Here is a 19,746-nt window from a genome sequence, read left to right on the forward strand (position 1 = left end):
TCAGTGTTGCAACAGATGGGAACGCGGTGGATCTGCTGATTCAGTATTAAGGCTGTGGTTTTCGTGCCCTCATTATTCATCAGTTGCTGTTTTTAGTATTGATTTAGGAGTGTCCGTCCCAAAAATAAAGTGATGAATCGATCTAAACCGAACTTGATGCAGTTATGCAGACAAGAGAAGAACACGTTAAATGTTGGGACAGATCCAGCTAATATATGGTGAACTTCATTTGTTTTTCATTTTTATTTCTGAAGTCTGGTGTATGCTGTTTGACACCAAGTTCTTTGCCATTACTCATATATTGTTTTTCATATTGCTCATTTGTTTGATATTTCCTTGGTGATTTATTATTTCAACGATAACAATAAAAAAAAAAGTCCCTGAATAAAACTCAGCTGTGATTTGTAAGATTTGCATTTTTAGACAACCTGAAAGCTAGAATATTCAAAACAATCCTGACTGAAAGACAAAGAGGTATAAAGACAGTGTGTCATCTTAAAGTTTACTTTATTTGTGACATAAAAGAGAAAATCTGCAGTTATTACATTCGCATTATCTTAATACATAATTTACATCCATATAATAGCTAGTGCTTTAGACATATTAGAACATTTATATTTACAACCCCTCTTAGAGAGAGCAGTACGAATACATCTAGATTCTAGACAGGAATTGGGTCGAGGCTATGGTCTGGAGGTCAGTAGAAGTGTGGAGGAGGCAGGATGACCGGGTGCAGCGGAGCGGGCGGAACCGTCCCGTGGAGCGGCTGCAGCTGAGGGTAGAAGCCGCTGCCGGCGCGGAGCTGTCCACTCAGGACGTGGTGCTGAAACAGCATAGGAGGCAGCAGAGCCGCGGGGACCGAGAGAAACTCAGGCCGAAGATCCTGAACCTCCCGTTTCAGCTTCATTCTCCTGTTCTGGAACCACGTTTTCACCTGTAAAACAACAAAACAGTGTTTAACTGATGCTCATTTTACACAGTTATGCATTAGAATACATTTTACAGAGTTTATACAGCACGCATATTGCTGTTGCTCTGGCCTCTATAAATCCCTGTCTACCTGAGTTTCGGAGAGGTTCAGCTTCTCAGCAAACTTCCTCCTCTGCGTTGCACCCAGGTATTTGTGCTTGCTGAAGGTATCCTCCAGTTTCCTGATTTGCTCGGAGGTGAACTTGGTCCTCATCCTTCTTTGCTGGGTGGCCTCCTCCTCGCTGTCATCAGCAACCTCGCTCTCGGACCCTGAGGTGTAGCCGCAGCTATCTGGAAGGAAGAACCGAGCATTTAATCAACTTTGTCAAAAAAAGAAAAGAAAAGCAGTGCACACAGAAGCCCGTCCATCTCAGCTATTCAGACACGGTGAACTTACTGTTTGGAGATGTGGGGGCGAATTGGCTTCTTGATTCCTTTGTAAATTCATCCACTTCATTATGGACCTTTGAATGAATTGCCGCATCCTTGGCCTGCGGAGGCATGTCGTCGTAATAACTTCTGGAAAGCCACTCAACCGAGAAGTTTGCCATGTTTCAGTCAACCAGTGATCCCAATGAGTGTGCAGGTCAGTGTAGCTGTCGGTCAGGGGGGACTCTTGGCCGCTGGGATATATAGGAGGGGCACACTTCTTTATTTGCATATGCAAAGGCTTCTCAGCGGAACGATAGAAACTTGATGGTGGTTGTAATTGAGGTTAATAGAGGTTGGGTTGTGGTTTTTCTCACGTTCATGGCTGGCTGGAGATGCCCCGGCGCCACTGAGTCTGAGTATCAGTTAGCTGGCATCTCAGACTGAAAGATCTCTGCATAAAGTGATTCAGGGCCATATCCGCCATTGAATACAGGACCTGCAATGTCAGATATGTAACCCTGTTAAATAACAGCTTTGTCAGCTTTCATTGAAAATATTCCCTGTATCAGATAAGCAGACATTTAATTGTCCAAGCAGCGATTTATAACTATTTTTTCCTTTTTGACTTATAAAATCTCAAGCAATGTGGCATCCATGGCTGCTGATGTAAATGTGGGGATATTTCCAAGCCGCCGAGGCTGTGCGTTTCTTCTGGGGAGCAGACAGGCGCGCCCAGCTGTCTGCGCATCAGGCATCCTGGTGATGAAGTCTTTGTTATGTTGGGACAGGGTGGGTGTGACCGCAGTCAGAAAGCATTGACAGAAAGTGAGAAAGTTCTGTTTGATCTTTGTTGCCCCATCTGAATGAGACGTTTGCTGAAGTGGGCAACTTCAAAAGTGATACACCAAAGTGGCGGTGTTCTGTTTCCAACCAAACTTAATAATAATAATAATAATTAAAAATGAGTCTATCATTAAGTTGAAAATGTGTTCACTGGAAACATGAAAACAATGTAAATACAGGCCTACAGCTTTTTATTCAGGAGCTTTCTATTATCTTGAAGTTGTTGTGAATCAAGTTTGGTATCTCCAAAGCTCATCACATAATCAGGCTTAACCTCAGGCCTCAGACTTCAAACCCAGAGATCAGATTCGTTGGTCACACAAAAGCCCAGACTCTCTGGAGCCGGGCCGCGGGGGCTCCTGCTGTAAGTGTAAACTCATCAATGGGCGGCTTAATTAGGACTAATTGTTGACCATGATCTCCCCGTTAGCTGGCGTTTGAAGTGCAGAGATGAGGACAAACAAGGCATATGAAAGCAGAGCATATGGTGAGCCCTTTGTTGACAGGTGAGGAGGAGGACCCACCCAACACAATGTCTACATCAGAGTCTCATCATGACCTCTCTGGAGAAAAATAAAGTGTTCAGACTGTGTGTGTGTCCAGACTGCGACATGACAGTGGATCACACTTCTATACAAAGTGATTTAATTTATCATGATTTGTTTATATGGCTTTGTCAAGATTTGGCTACAGCCTCATATCTTCATGGTATTAGGAGTGAATCAAATCAGGAGATCCACACAATGAGTTGTGATAAAAAGCTTTAGCCTAAATGGACAGCCGCCATCTTTATCAGCTCTTTCCAACCTCCTCCCTCCTACAGATGAAAGACGGACTGATCCATTCATGCTGAACTAATCCCACAATACAGATAACATCAGCTGTATCGCAAACGATGTGTGAAACAATAAAATACAGAGTCCAGTGCTTCGGTATAGAAGATAAACTTTATTTAATGATAAATAAACATTTCTTTTTTTCAGTTAAATAAACATCTCTGGATTGCACACATCTCTCATTCTAAGTGTCTTAGTCGGAAAAGTCTCTGGTTGACAGTTGGTCAGTAAAAGTGATGGTTGTGCATCATGACACGAGCAGGGTGGTGAGGGGGCATGGGTCGCTGGAGGACCATCTGTGGGACAGGGAGTGGGTAAAAGGCCGGGCCGGTTGCGGGGTAGTGGGGTCTATGTACGGCCATGTTGTGGTACTGAACCGGGGGCAGAGGCTGGAACATCACCGACGGGACTTGGGGGAGGAAGTCCTGCACCTCCCGTTTCAGCTTCATTCTCCTGTTCTGAAACCAGGTCCTCACCTGAGAAAAAGCAGACATACATTAGTATCCAAAGCAACACACAATTAGATGGATAAATGCAATAGACTGAATAGATAAATTGGTTTATTTGCATTGAGAATCGCGTCTTACCTGAGTTTCTGTGAGGTTGAGCTTCTGCGCTGTCTTGGTTCTCTCTCCAGCGTCCAGGTATTTGTGCTTGTTGAAGATTTTCTCCAGTTTGCTGATCTGCTCGGGGCTGAACTTTGTGCGCACACGGCGCTGTGGTCCGTCTCTGTCCGCCTCGCTTCCCTCGTCCACAGAGAGGCACTCATAGGAAGCTGCTTCGCTCTCATACCCGGAGGAGTAGCCGCTGATTTCTGAAACTGGAGAAAGGAAAGAAAAGAAATCTGGTTACAAATCTGCTCGTGCGTCAAGACCTGAATCATTGGATCAAAAATGAAGTGTTGCGCTCTACTTACTTGGTGAGGCGCAGCGAGTTGAATGTGAAGGTGAACACAGGCTGGAGTCCAGAGGCCTGTTCTCCGCTGGCTCCGTGTGTTCAGCAGATTTCGATGCTTTTGGTTTTGGCTGCAGGTAACCTTTGCCAAAAGTCGGGGGACGCGGCTGCACCACGCAGGGAACATGAGGTCTGCAGGTCGGCGCAGTATCCGTGCCAGCTCCGTGCTCCTCGGTTGGCATCATGTCGTGGTGGCTCTGGGCCAGCCAGTCCACAGAAAAGTACTTGACCATGTTCGCAGTGCTGCTCGGTGACCTGTAAATCCACCAAATGTCAGAGGGAGAGTGTGGTGTCCGCCTCTGCCCAGGGTCAGCTTTTATAGCGGCCTGGAGCTCAACGCCAATTTGCATATGTAGAGGTCCTTGTTAACGCCCGATCGATCCAGATGATTAGGGGTTAATGGCTCGTTATTGAAGTCTTTACATATCCTGTGAGTGTGAGTAGAGCTGGCGCCACCGAGTCTGTGAGAATCCTCCTGAGCTCATACATTTGTCCGGCCCGACTGAAACTGAGGGCCCCCGCACAAACAGCTGTATCCCGGCCAAATACTTTAATGTTGCAGCTGCATACAGTGGCAGAGAAGAGTCGAGGTGGCCAGGTTATTAGGTCTGCCTCAGTAATTTAAACACTCATCTGCCACATGAATGCATAATTTAACATGGTTAAAATTATTGATACCGGGGTCTGATGAGGGGGAGATGTAGCTTAATTAACAGCTTATGCTTTAATGGAGTGATTAAATGGTTTGTCCTTAAATTAATTCTCTAGAGGTTAAAACGTGCCACTATTCTCCAGCACAGTCAGGGCCATTGCCTCATATATAAATCAGTGATTATCTTTATGAGCTTTTGTAGCCTAAATATTTGTAACATGAGTGAGAAAAGGGTTTTTGATTAACCAGGAGCTGACTTTTCAGGAAACCTCTCATAGCTTACACTGCTCTCTCCATCTCTCCCCTGTTTAAAAATGGGAATGTGTCCTTACAAGGGCACAGTAACAATTAGTCATTGAGTAAGTCAGAAATAAAATTAGATTTCTGTATTGTATGAGTATTTTCCTTTTACAGCTTTATATACTTTCTGTCACTTTTCAGATGAGGATTTTGCATGTAGCTGATTATACAATGGAAATCTGCTGGATATAAATAAGATTAAATTACCTTCACCACTCATTCATTCAATATTATCATGATGTGTCCAAGATATATTTTATTTCCAGTTATTTAATTTAGGGAAATTTGCAGTCTGCAGCTGCATTATATTGTGAGTTTGCTGTCACACAAGTATAGGGATGTGTGTGACCTTCTATATTTAATCAGTTAGCATATGACAGAGTATTAAAAGTAATTCATTAAACCTCATAAGCACGAATTGAAATGTAGTTTTGGTTTAGTGCAGGAAACAGAAAACACATGGGGATTCCTCAACAGATAGATCACACAGATCTCACCAAGGCTGACTGAACTCTGTGGTGTTAACAATAGGTCTATTACAGACATTTAACAGTGGCCAAACGGGAAACGGGTTGTAATAATGAAAAGTGATTGCGGGCGCCAAAGCAGCTTTGGAGCGACAGTGTTACTATCTGCGTCGCAGAGTCACAAAACCAAAACCAAATCCGACCTGTGAAAACGCACCTCACAGTTTTACTCATGTTATCACTGCTTATGTCTCAGGAGCAGTGGTTTCTTATGGAAGTGTCTCCGATACCCCGGTGAGCTGCTGGCGCCACTGGCCAAGAGCCAGCGTTTGGCACAGGCCTTCAAACATTACAGATCAAAGGTATTACAGTAGCAACACAATTACAGCTGAATGTCGGCCCGTTCATATGTAAATATGCTAAAACAAGCTGCTAGGAAGCAGGGAAAACCCTGGGAGCGCAAACAAGCCCATAGAAACACAGTCCTCCGGCTGACTGCTTCACATACCGACGCTTAGAAATAAATAAATCAGAGTTATTACAATATAGATAACTATAAACTATTGTGAAAAACTATAAGCTGCCGGTGTGTACCCCCAAGCGCCAAATAAAAGAGACTCGACTTCTCATCAGACGGTTTAACCTGTGGGATGAGCCCCCCCGCCTCCAGGACATCACTGCATGCAGCAGCTCAGAGACAATAGCGCTAAACTGATCGTTTAGTTATATGACAATGCAGATAAGAGACTGGGCCTAGTTGTCTCCTTTATCGGTGATCTGTCGCTGTGAAGGCAGGAGTTCCTTCAGCCTTTGGGAGCTCTTTATCTCAGCAGCTTTGAAGATGCGCCCTGATCCCGGTAGATAACAATAAAAAGCGCCCGGGACGTCTCCCTCGCGCTGCGCCTGTTTCCTCAGCTTTGCTTCACATGGGCCCTGTCTCTCTGTCTGTCCCGTAGGAAAACTTTAACACTCATTATATTCTAATTGTCTGCGGGACTCTGGACTGAACAACAATCTGCAGCCAGATATTATGAACCTACTGTATTGACTGGCTGTGACAGAACCAGCTTTTATTTTGAAACTCAATATATAGCGCTGGAGATGAGAGTTTAATGGTATTTTTTTTAATACAATAAAACAAAAAACAGCACACCTAGCATCATGTATAATGTAAATGGATAAAGGCTTATGAGATCTTCTCCATCTGATGACCTGAGACAGCTCACAGAGAATTGTTGAATTAACTTTCATCGTCTTGATAATTCATGACTTTCTATATTTTGGGAAAATGATTATGAACCTTGTTTTGATCTGATGTCATGGATCAGGAGTCTGCTGTAGTACAATGTGTTTTCATGTAAAAGGATTTAACGGCACTTTCCTTTACCTCTCCTAACCCCCTGAAGTCAATCTGGATTTATTTTTATGGAGTTTGCAGCCATGTCTGACAAAATACTGTTTAGAAATGTCTCTTTGATCAAGACAAGAGCAATGAGGAAGTGATGTAAATGCCATAACCGAGCACAGAGGTTAAATTAACCTGGAAAAACGAATGTGTATGTATGTCCATATATTGTGACAAAGTTAAAACGTCCTTGTGGCCTGATCTTGAAAACCTGCTCAAATATTATGAAGCCATAAATTCACTATGATGCCATTGCCACACACTGTAAATCCTAATGGAAAGAGAGAAACTCACACTTGAGCTCCCCCACATTCCCCTGACAGATGTAACAGGGCTGTAACCTGCCATGCAGCCATTCTATCACGGATATTGTCTGACAATAATACACTTTGGCAAGGGAGAGCTTATAAAATCTCATTTATTTGGCTAAATTAAGCAAATCTTCGTAGCACGTCACATTCCATCTCCACGGTGTGTTTCACAGCAGAAAACCATGGAGGACAGAGAGCGGGCAGGAAAATAGAAAAATAGACACAGACTCAGCTTCACTCCTCATACAATATTTTGCACTGACATCTCATTATGTTCTATCATTTTCTCTGTAATGGTAAGGTACTGTCATGACAGTAAGCTTGTCTAGCTTATACCCGTCACAAAACACTATTGATAATAAATGAAATCATTTCACATTGTGCTGTTTTAAATGGAATTAATAATAGATATTAATTTACCGATCTAAATCTCATTTGGTAAAGTCCTAATTGGTACAAAAAAAACAAACAAAAAAAACATTCTGCATCATTTTGTCCTGTTTCCTACATATCAGACACAATTCAGCAAAATCAAATAGATTTTATCTGAATGTTTGACCAGGCTGGATTAAGAACCCGGGGCTAAAGTAGCCACTGGGCCCCAGTTCACCCCCTGTTTCCTCCTCTTTGTGTGCACTGTGCGTGTTATTCCTTTGCTGGAAAGACACTTCCCAGCTTTCTGTGTGGTGAGTTCATTTACCTAATTTAGGAATATGCACCTTTTACGTACAATATCAGCTGAAATGAAGAAGGTATGAAAATTAAATCTTGACATTAGACCATTCTAAGGCGACCCTTTTATCATCCAACAAGGCGCCAGTATGCCAAGGCCAGTATGCCAGTATACTCCATCAGATCTGGCTGTTGAACAGCTTTGGAAACCCGCTTCCTCAGCACCTGTGCAATTTCAGAACTGGGACGCTGTGTTCTTTAAATTTGCCAATATTGGTGCCTACTTATTGACCAGATGTGTTGAGGGGAGAAAGGAGCCAGTTTTGAACTACTTCCTGTCACTTGTGTTTGCAGAGTGCAACTTTTACGAATGTCCTCCTGGAGCGACTGGAGGTCTCTGCACTGTTACCCCACATTTTAATAACATTACAGCAACGGTTCTTGCCCATAACTGTGAAATGACCTGTTTTTGCTCAGAATTCAAAGAATGACATTTAGAAAACGATGGTCCAGGCTTTATGGTGTAAACAACATCCAGAGGGAATCTGAGACAATGATCTGCAGCAAAACACTAACCAGATAACCAGACAGTGTCAGGAGAAGCAGAAGTCAGACCAGACTACAAAAAAATATGTGAATAAAATGAAGTAACACTGCTGTGCCCAGGTTGGCTAATAAAGGACGAGTCCACCATAACGCCCTCATCATGTCAGTTTATATTGTGCTTTAGTTGTGCATATTCCTAAATTAAGTCATAATTGATCATCCTAACACATTGCCACATGCGGTTCTTGGGGCCCTGGTACACTTGCCTGCTTTGCCAGCCTGTATGATGGAAATGTGCTCTTCCTTCCTGCCATGTTCAGTCCACATGTGCTAATATAGAGGCCTTAACAGCTAAACATGGTCGGTTCACAAGTAAAAACAACAAATGTCAGTATATGAGCTGAGGGAGAAAAAAATACTGCAAATTACAATTATCAGCCATTACTTTTTGTCTTTGTGAAGAAAAATGTGAATATTAAAATCAAACAGATGTGTGACTGCAGCAGAACCTGTGTAATCTAAAGGGTGTTAAGTTTGTCTGGGAGCCTAAACTGACCGAACTTACAGATCGAAGTCGGAGAACAAAATGAACAAACAACGGCAGGAAATGTTTTCCAGTCTACACGGCTCTGCTGCCAGCACAACAGAGGCGTCTGAGGGCCGGGCCTTGACCTGTTGGTGGTGACTGACTCCAGGGTTATGGGATGTGACTCACTGGAAGGTGGCCTTGACCCTCCTCAGTGTGTCCTGGATTCTCCGCGTTTGTCGCTCACTGGAATGCTGGAAGTTGGCATCCTTGTCTGAGGCCAGGAGGTGGATGTCAGAAGTGGCGAGGCGGGCGATGCGGCGCCGAAGGTAGGCCTGCAGATCCTGGTCCGGGCTGTAGGAGTACAATCCCTCCTGGAAGGCGTGGACCTGACTCACAACCTTTGCTATGCGCCTAAAATGAAATAAGAATGGATGGGAAGAGAGGATGAAGCAAAAGAGCTAAAAAAAAAAACAGAAAATATGTCTCGCTGTATATTCTCTCTTCTTAGCGTCATCATCAGCTTTGTCTCTGACCTGATTTGGAGCGAGCGGTGCTAACCCGGGGTCTACATTCAACAGCTGTGCCTCTGCCGTTCCCTGCTAGCTCTCCTGACCCTGGCATCTGGCTACACCCAGGCTCCTCTCAGCATCTGGCCCAAAACCTCTTTTCCAATCAAACCCCATCCCACGGGCGCCATCTGGTGCAGCACTGGCACCCCTACCAACAACCCAAATTCAGCAGCTGTGCCATTACCATCCAAACGCCACTTGTTGTGACCTCAGCATCTGGTCAGCCATATTGGAGTGAAGGAGAAGGACACGGGAAACTGTGAGTTGGCCAACTTTATCAGAGACGGATACTCGGTATGTGGCGAGAGCTAATTTTGAGTTAATGACACTGACTGTTCATATTCTGTGTCACTACAAGGATAGCTAATAGGATAATTCCACTGGCTGTGCGCAACTTTCACTATCATCCCACCTCTAACATAATTGATGCAAATTCCATCATCATATCATAGGTTTCAGTGATCAGCTTTTCACAGCATGCATGTTTTTGCTGAAACAGGACATTTATTCACTCTGTAACTCACCAACAAGGAAGAACTCGACTCGTTACACTGTTTTGTCTTTTAATTTAACGTCTGTACCATAAGTTTTGCTTTGTGTGGGAGGACATCTCATGTTTGTGCCCAAAGATCTGACCAGTTTTAAAAAAAAAAAAATGTAAAAGTGTCACAGCAGGAAGAAACTCATAGTTTGTTTTTCTGGCAGTTTTATAAACATATCAGCTGCTATTAGAAAATGTCACAGCGCTAATTAGACCATTTCACCCACACAGACCATTTCCTGTGCGGGTGAAATCCGGTGCAACATGCCATCAGCTTGATGTTCTGCACTTTATTATTCAAGCTCTTCTAAAAAAAAAAAAAAACCTCTCACATCTAAATCCAGTCATGTCAAGAATTTCTCTCACTTTGTACCACATGTTCAAACAAAACTTGGTTTGCTGTTGTGCTCCTCTGTCGTTCTCTTGCAGATTTGAATCAAAGTGTGACCATTGATTTGTGCACATAAATATGCATTTTATCAGCACTCATGCTGTATACGTTTTCTTGTAAACACATCTCTTCTGGGGAAAAAAACCTTGATCACAGTGAGTTTAAAAAGATAGACTAAAAAAAAGGCACTGTTATAATAGACATGGTGACAAGACAGAGTACGTTGATATTTTTGCTTTTCTAATGTGTGTGTATATAAATAACAGTACGCAGTGTGAGCTAATTAACAGTCGTTCTTCATCCAAAACAGACTGCATGGTGGAGACTTATTTACTCTATTTCAGGATGCAGGATTTTCATATGAACTTTGTTGAACAGCTAAAAAACTTTCCACACTCGCTGATGGGAAATTCATATCCGTATTCCGTACCATAAAAAGTCTGTATGAGCCTTAATAAATTGGATATAAACAGCAGTGGAACATTCATTGACATGGACTTATTATCAAGTTTAGAGCTGATTATTGCAGATTTTATTACTAATTAAAGTTCCCCTACACCCAAGAAAAAGTGTTCTGCTGACTAGAGTAGTGTTTGGACTTCTCTGTGCAGAAATCAATGGAAGTAGTTTGACACTTGAAGGTTGTTTCAAATTCATCTGCTCAAGGAGGGAAGTTTGTGCTCACCTTAAATCTCATTCTTGACATATATAAGAGGAGGATTCTGTGGTATCACAGCTAGTTTGGAGGCAAAGCACCGGCCAGTGTGTGTGATGTGGAGGAAGAACGCAACTAAGAGAGGCAGTTTATCTTTATCTTTATTCTTATGTAAGAATTTGGAAATAGTTTACTGAGTTCCAAATCAAATCACACAAACCTCTATTAGCAAACAGCAATATAACAATAATCGGGATTGGAATAATTTGGCCAGCAAAGCAAAAATGAGCTGGTTTAATGACAGACTCATTGAGAATTCATGAATATGAACTTGTCTCCTTCTTACAGGAGTCATGTTAACTGTCTGAGGTTATCACACTAATGTCATAGAATCACACACCGTTGGCCAACTCATCAACCAGAATCATTGACTGTCTTTGTAAACCTGTATCTGCTGTAGATGTGGTGGACATGTGTTCCTGTCTTTGTGATATCTATAGTGTGAACTCATCAGGATGGATGACAGCAACCAGAGGTTAAAAGACAAAAGCTGGGATGGAAAACTCAGATCACGCAGATGTGAAAATGGTCTGGATTTCGCTTCACCTGAGCTTGGTCCACTTGTAGGCTCCAGTCGTGAGTGTGAAAGCTCCGATCTCCAGCTGCTGGATGTGCATGGCCAGGATGTGCGACGACGGCAGGGTGGGCCTCCTCCTCGAGGCCTCTCCCCCCATCAGACATAGGTCGTCGCTCTTCAGAAACACCTGAAGGCAGAGCGATTTATCCACACAGTAAATTAATTACTCCTCAGTAAAAATGTAGAACATTTTTCACATTAAGCCAAAAGCATGTCCAACGTAGTGATGCAATACGAGGGAAAGACTCGATGGAATTAAACCCTTTACATTTCTAAACCAAGAGAGAACACAGTTTGTTTTTATTACAGCTAAATAGTGAGGCTGGGAAGAGAGTAATGCCTGGTGTTTGGTGCATTAGGTTCTTCTGAGGGTAACTTTCAGAATCAGAGCCAGCTGTAAGCCCTCGGCACACAGGCGGGTTGCTTGAAGCTGTTTTTCTATTGATCTGTTTGCCCTGCAGCCCAGTTTCACAATATGTGACCAGCCTAGGCTTCAGTTACAAGCAGCATAAGTGTGCGCTTGCTCAAACACACCTACGCACACACACCTGCACAGCTCGCAGCTCCTCCAGGATCTCAAACACCTTGGAAGACAGATGTTTCCAAGCCTGTTGGCAAGAGATGAGGAAGTTTTATTTATTAGCTCCAGAATGAAGACGAATTAAATCATGGCTTCAGCACAACACCAGAGTCAATGACTATAACCTGCCCTCCGATTAAAATATGGAAATTTCTTGCATTGTGTCAACACTGGTGTCTCTTAATTGTGAGGTTTTTAATTACTACTTTACTTGAAACCCCATTCTTCCTCAGCTTCTACATCACATTTGAATGCATTAATGTTAATTTCTCATTTGCGAAAGTAATTAAACACCAACCGACTCCTATCACAGCCGAAGAAAACATTTAGCTCGAGGGCACCTGACTTATTACACAAACTCAGAATCTGTTTGAAGAGTAATTTATGAGATGCGGCCTCACTGGTAATTGCTTGACAGTCACGTTCTCCAGACCTCGGAGGACCTGCATGGCTGTAGCAAAGTTCCTTGATTCGTAGCAGTGTTTTCCTATCCACAGATACTTGGTCAGCAAAGCAACTTGTGTCTGCAAAAAGAGGAGAGTTGGCAATAAGTTGGAAAAAAAAAGCTAAACAAGGCAAAATGCAAAAACCTTACTGCTGGAGTGCTTTTCTTGAGCCACAGCAGACTGCATAATGAAGCAACTTCCCTGGAAAAACACTATCTATCGTCTATATTAATAGTGTATTGTGGACTACTACTACTATTGCTGATTATTTTTTCCATTTGACTAGAAAAGGCTAAATTGAAGTTAAAAAGCCGGCGCAAACGTGAACATTTTAATTTCAAGCACTGAAACTGAAAGCGGTTGAACAGTCGGCTGACGAGTGAAAAATGACAGCGGTTGGAAATCGTTAAGAAGGAGAACGAGGTGAAAGCAAACCACACGTCGGCTGAAAAGCAAATGAGAGTCACCGCAATTTGAGCTGAAGTTGAAGTGCCAGATGTAGTTTAATGTGAGCTGTCATGTCAGTGTGAGCTATATGACAAATCTGAATAGATGCAAATGAGCTGGGAATCTTACAGAATGAATGGAGCATCTATATGAGAGTGTGAAGATGCAGCTGAAGGGGGAAAAACATCCATTAACACAACGATTACGCTTTATTTTTTTCAGATTTTTGTCAGGCTAATGTTCTGGCTCCTAACTGTCTACCACCCACTCAGCCGTGAGAGCAGGGATATTAGAACACGAGGGGAAGTCTGTGTCTGACACGAGGATCCGTGTTTGATCAGATCACAGAGCCCAGGCTGTGGCGACGATGGCTCCGTCTGACCTGTCACTCATCAGTTCTGTCTCCTCTCACCTTGGTGGAGTCACAGATGACTATTTCAGAGGAGATCCAGTTAACGACACTGTCGGCATATGAGAGCAGCCGCTGGAGGTGGCTGTCTGAAGGTGTCACCTCGCACACAGGCAGACCACTGCCCTCTGCTGGAGCCACGAGCTGGGACACATTCCTGATGAGAGGGACACAGATGGAGGGAAATCTATACAATACATTCACACTGCAAGAAATGATAACTTGACTGTACAGACAGATATTTTGATTATTTGTTTAGTCAATAACTGGTTGCAAATTCTCTGTTATGATTATTTTTTAATTTCTACATTAATGTATGCTGAATTGCCACAGACAAAAAGCCATTTGAACATGTAACATGGGGCTATGGTAAACTGTGATGGAAGTTGCCACAGTTTACTGATATTACTTCCATATCTATATGACAGTTAGACAGTGGCAATGAATATAGTCATAATATCAGAGGAATAAAATAGATTTCACTACACATGCATATAAATAAACATGCAATATACAGTACATACACAAGGATTCAGCAGTTTAGCAGGTTTAACCAGGGGCCAGTGTTTTTTCAACATGGGGCTGTAGCGTATGTTCTCACTGTTTTCTTTCTTTTGATTATTAGTTTCAAAATCAAAGTGCTTCATAAGACCATTTTAACACTGCATGTGAGAACAGATGTCTTTTTCCATATTAGGTTTCGGCTAATCCAGTTACAACAGCTCACATTAACACTTGTTTATCAGAAATGACTCACACACAAATGTATGTTTTGTGTTGCACTACGACAGATTATCCACAGCCAACACATTGTGGCCTGCCTCATTCATGCTCTAATGAAGAGGACTGTTGTTGTTCTGTTGATACTCACAACACTGACAACAGAGATTTCATTGGCAAAGTCAACAGAATTACATTACAATGTTGCCTTAGAAAGAAAATGTCATAGCTGCTTTGATTGTGATTCACACAAATCAGTTCTGGTCAAAACAGCTTGCTGTTGATGATTTTTAACATTTTCTATGTATCTGTTGAGGTGTTCAGACTTTACTACAGAAACCAGAGCCTAGAGCAGAACAAGGCACAGTGTATGTCTCTCTACATGTAGGGTCATAATGTATTTAAAGATGCTGCAGTCACATCTGCTCGGATTAACACAAGTCTTTCACATCAGTACTAGAACCTATAAACAGAAAAAACTTTAGTTTTAATGTAAATATTTTTGGTTTATTTGTCAACCACTGTTTAGCATACTGTTACTGCTGGTCTGGACATGTAATATCTGTGTTGCACTTTTTTTATCTATAGTTTTAATGTATGGAATGTGTAACCAAGTCTACACAAACATGCATAACCTTCTGTATAGATGGGAAGGACAAAGATGACATTTTTATGAAAAGTTAACCCTACAAACAGATGGGTGGCAAAAAAGGGAAAATAAATGAGTGAGGAAGTTTAACAAATGTGTTAACATGTTGCTGTTGATGGGTCTAAAAATGATAATTAAAAAATCTGAAACATTGCTTTGACTTTGGCAATCACAAAATCTCCACCGAGCTGAGCCACTGTGAGAGACTGTGGATCAACATGTCAGACTAGCAAAATATCAGAACATGGAAAAAAAGTAGAGATTATGATTTGTGCTGAGGAAGACTGGCATATTTCTGTAAGTATGTGATGGCTCAGAACCCACTAATCCCCTGTTTAAACAGTGAACCCACTGTATTACCATTAGGAGTACCGATCATTATGTCACCTTTTACTTTAGGAATGACAATAACAATACCCCTTAAGAGTGCAATTTATACAGAATGAAGAGGCGGAATAAAGGTGCAGCATTCCCACCCTGAAAAAAAAAGCTCAAGACATTAGAGCCCTGTTCAGAACTGGTATTAACATGCATCTCAGGTGATCCGTTGACAAGTGAAGAGCTCTAAGTACATCACTTCACACCTGGCATCAGGATGCATCCCCACATGTGTCTCGAGTGGCCACTTGTGATGAGGTCTCACTCCCCTCCTCTATATGCAAATAAGCAAGTATGCACTGTTGTTTTTAACCAGGGTCTGTTGTCAATATGTGTGTAGGTGTGTCTGAAAGAGAGAGAGGGGCAGCTAAGGAGGGGTTTATTGAATCAATGCACTGCACTCAGCTGGGCATCAGTAGAGTAGATGGTCCTTCAATATGGTCAGGATGCATTCATGTTCTCACTGCTGAAAATGTGACCCAGATGACATTCTCATGTTGTCAGCAAGTGTAGTGATCCGATCTCAGGAATGTTTTCAGTGCATCTTCAGTGCGTTTACATCAGAACTCAGAGTTGAGCTCTGTGACCAGATGACCTGAGATCTAAAATACCAGCCCTGAACAAGGCTTATGCACTTTTTTCCCTTTGATTTGTCACTAATTTGTCAAGTCAGTGTTGTTTACAACTGGAACATTACACTCACTTGTTTGGGATGGAGACTTTGTCCCTGACTCCGTGGACTCTGGAGTTGAGGAAATGAACAGGATGACATCCCTGGAACAGTTCCTGCAGTTTCAAAACATAAATCACAGGTTGATGAGTCTGACTACGCATTCACAGAGACATGTCTCCCTCTAGTGGTTTTAAAGAGGCGACAACACCGCTGCTGTGTGGTGGTGAACTGAATGTACAGATGTGGATACCTGCTCAAGGAGGGTGAGCTGCTGGGCTATGTGTTGTGCACTGTATTCATTCTTGCTGAACGGTAGTCTCTCCTCACTGTGCAGGCAGACGTTGGAGAGGTCTTCCACCAGGGAGGGATAACAAGGCATAGGCAGGGCTGCAGCAATGGAGAAGGCCTTGTCTTTAGGTATGGGTGCAGAGGGCTCCACCACTCGTGAGATCCGCCACTGAAAAGCCCAGAGAGACATGGCAAATTTTGGAGAACATGTTCTGATTTATATAAATACACTCATGCTGCAATGATGCGGTCTCTTGATAAAATGCTACTATGTGTTTCATATGACAGTAATCTTGCTCAACTGCAGAGATAAAACAGACTCAATAGAAGCAGCTAAAATTTCTAATTATATACACAGCAACTGAATAAAAATACAACGATGTCCCCTGATCTCCCTTTAAAAGTTAAAGGGATAGTTCAACATTTTGACAAAGTTGTTGTTTTCGAGGCAAATGCAGAGACTGTTTGCCGAAAAACTGCCCCTGATGGAAATGCACATCAGCAGTTTTGCATTAATTTACCTGAAAAAAAACTCTGTCTCATAACGTTCCATTGTAGCGTAGCTCTGAGCAGCTCACGGCTCTGCTCTGCCGTTCTAAAAGTAGCTTGCACCAACAATTAAAGGTAACAAACTTACACCTAAGACTATAGGGATTATGGCAATGGGCCAATTTGATAAAATGTTGAACTATCCCTTTAAGCTTAGCCAGGAAATACTTGAGTCAGAAACGTGATTTTCTTGTTCACACATGATAATTTGATGAAGTGAGTAAAGTCCAGACTCACTTGAACAGCAAGAAGCAAAACTTCATTACGTTATTGTTACCCACCTTCCTGCCAAGATCCTCAGTGGATGAATACATGCACACAGAGTCATCGTCTTCCTCAATGCTGATCAGACTGTCTCTTTCTCGACTCCATGTTGTACTTGGAGGGCCGCGGAGAGCAGCAAGAAGAGTCTCCCCCCGGCCGTCTACAGGAATTACCTGTGGAAAAGGAAAACAAATCAAATAGAGGGCAGGACTGCGAACACTTGCTAAAGAGATTTGCAGTGTACCTAAGCAAAACAAGCTGATGTGATCAATCCATTATCTTTAAACTGGCTAAATTACATTTTAGGGTTTAAACACAATTTCACGATGCCTGCTGTTATGTTGTCATCAAGACAAGTGAAATGTGTTTGCTGTCCAAACACACAGAGTCTGAGTGGTTATTAGTTCATTTTCTCTGCAGTTGAACCTTGTTCCTTGCTGGGAGTGGGTGGCAGTGATTTGACTTGACAAGAGCTGTGTCCACCAATGTGTTTATAAAGCAAGAGGTAAGAATATACAGTATGTCCTTTAAGCAGTGCTACGTCTTCAGGGCAGACTGGAAGCTGAGTCTAACTTCGGTATCAGGAAATATGTGACAAAGGTTCACATTGTTGTGAGAATCAGCGCTTGGTGAGTAAAGAGGAGGTTATTTACCTCAGTATTCAGAAACTTTTCCAACGTATCCACAAGGCTGGACTTTGGTGTGAAGTCCACCTGTTTACAGTCTGTTATCCAGAGCTGGAGAAGGTCCAAACTACGATGGAAGACCTTCTCACTGTCTCCTGACATGTCTGGACCTTCTCTGGAATAGAAAACAGATACAATCATCATGCAATCAGAGGAGAGAGTGTTTTATACTGGGTGCTATGAAGCATTTTATGTTATTGTTTAGAGAAGAGACACTGTACCTTGTCGCACTGATGAATTTATCCATTATGAACTGCAGTAACTGCTCAGGAGTGCAGAGGAAACGATAAGTGTACAGGAACTGCTGGATGTAGCCCTCCATGGCAGCATTTCTGTGATGGTAATGAAGACATTAAGAAATCAACACACAAAGTTTAGAGAATCACATTACTAAAGCAGTTTAGTTATAAGTTTGAAAAAGAAAATTCACACGTGGAAACTGAGGCAGAAAAATGAAGTGCTAAAAACTGCAGTTCCTCAAATAAAAACTTTCAGTCTGGTTCCATAAGGCAGTTGGGGATTTCTATAGACTCTCATGTTGCGGGTTAGGATTGAGGTTAACATGTCTCACTTCACAGCAGAAATAATCATGTTTACAGCCTGGTACAAAATAAAAATGACTATTTATGTATATTTAGAGGCACTGTGCTTTTAGTGACAGATGGGAGAGTGGGTGTATCAAACTCTACACAAACCTCTTTGTCCATTTAGTCAGAAATTTGTACTGCCAAGATGGTGAGTGTAGAGTAGCCTACTCTGAGTCTCTATAGGAACCTGGTAGTGACATCAGAGGCTGTGTCCATTTTTAATTTACAGTCTATGGTGGAAACAAATGATCATGTTTCCTTTCCACTCCTTTATAGTGATTAACCTAATTTCTTTTTGTAGCAGACAGACAGTAGAGTCCTGAAGTTCTTCAATCTCCATATATACAATTTCTGGTCCAGGGTCTCCTCCCATTTAGTTTTGCCTTTTTAAAGAGTTTCCAGGGGGCATCATTAATAGGTGCCCTGAATCACTTTAAATGACTCTTTTCAGTGAAAGGGAGCAGTGACGTCATTCAAGAGTTCTCCCAAATCACAACATCATGGTGGTGGGTCTCATGTGAGCTGGCAGACAAATGAGAATTCATGAAAATCCCATATATGACTTCTAAGGAGAAATATCTGAAAATAAAAACAGCTAAATGATTTCTTTTGTTGAGGAGTTGGGTGAAATATTTCAGCCCTGAGTAGAGTCTGTCCTGCTCACGAGCTATTTAAAACAGGGATGGTAGCTTCTATTCTGCCTGAGAGGCAAAATCTGGGGCAAAATAGTCTCTAAATGACTTACTAATATGTTATGAACACACTGTATTTACTAGAGACACATACAGTAGGTAGAACTACTACAGAGGAAGTTCTGAGTACTTTGATGGGTGTGTCTCTGTGGACAGAATTTGTCGACGTGATAAGTGTCACAACCCACAAGACAGCCAGAAAATTGTACATGGTGTAGAATTACATCCTTGCCTACATGTAGTTCAGACTATAGCTGGTTCTGCAACGCGATGCGAATACATTTACTGAGATGTTTATGCCCTTGTGAGGGCATAAACTGAAAACAAGACTTATCAGGTCTGTTAGAGGTGGAAAACAGCTTCAGCTTGAGGCAGTGGAAACTGAAAGGGGATAAAGAATTTATGGATTGTGACCTTGTTTTTTTAAAATGCTGTTGCCGTTTCTCATGGCAACGGATACAAAGCGAAAGCTATAATGTCAAACTTCAAAGCAGCAGCGACAGTGTCATTGTTTACAGATCAGATTACAATTAGGGATGGATCTACTGACAAAATTTACATAACCAACGACATGACTAATCAAAATGTTTGGTGCCAGTGCGTGAGCAAGAGAGTAACTAAACCATTAATGTATTTGATGTTGTCAACAAATCTGATGAAAAAGGCCAAAACCAACCATGGACTGACCAAATCAATCGCTGATAACCATATATCCAGAGTCTGATACAT

General features: G+C 42.2%; 2 protein-coding genes across 2 annotated transcripts in view; both read right to left on the bottom strand.

Annotated features, from left to right (window-relative positions):
• Positions 1 to 3,244: 3,244 nt before the first annotated feature.
• On the bottom strand, positions 3,245 to 4,207 carry LOC310997783 (homeobox protein vent1-like; the record flags this gene model as incomplete). The annotated part of the gene is made up of 3 exons (XM_083987575.1): positions 3,245 to 3,496; positions 3,608 to 3,840; positions 3,937 to 4,207. The coding sequence occupies 3 exons, from the start codon at positions 4,205 to 4,207 to the stop codon at positions 3,245 to 3,247; spliced, it is 756 nt and encodes a 251-aa protein (XP_083843701.1).
• Positions 4,208 to 9,038: 4,831 nt separating this feature from the next.
• Positions 9,039 to 19,746, bottom strand: part of kndc1 (kinase non-catalytic C-lobe domain containing 1) — a gene marked incomplete at its 3' end in the record, with an annotated part of 36,115 nt that continues 25,407 nt past the window's right edge. Inside the window, exons 22-31 of the mRNA XM_083987577.1 lie at positions 17,960 to 18,070; positions 17,706 to 17,853; positions 17,070 to 17,225; positions 16,202 to 16,408; positions 15,982 to 16,064; positions 13,535 to 13,688; positions 12,631 to 12,753; positions 12,198 to 12,257; positions 11,619 to 11,776; positions 9,039 to 9,267 (exon numbers count right to left, since the gene is read on the bottom strand). Coding sequence (XP_083843703.1) covers positions 9,039 to 9,267; positions 11,619 to 11,776; positions 12,198 to 12,257; positions 12,631 to 12,753; positions 13,535 to 13,688; positions 15,982 to 16,064; positions 16,202 to 16,408; positions 17,070 to 17,225; positions 17,706 to 17,853; positions 17,960 to 18,070 — 1,429 coding nt within the window. The remainder of the gene's footprint in view (positions 9,268 to 11,618; positions 11,777 to 12,197; positions 12,258 to 12,630; positions 12,754 to 13,534; positions 13,689 to 15,981; positions 16,065 to 16,201; positions 16,409 to 17,069; positions 17,226 to 17,705; positions 17,854 to 17,959; positions 18,071 to 19,746) is intronic.

Source organism: Trachurus trachurus, assembly GCF_905171665.1.
Source record: "Trachurus trachurus genome assembly, chromosome: 15".
NCBI classification, from domain to species: Eukaryota; Metazoa; Chordata; class Actinopteri; order Carangiformes; family Carangidae; genus Trachurus; species Trachurus trachurus.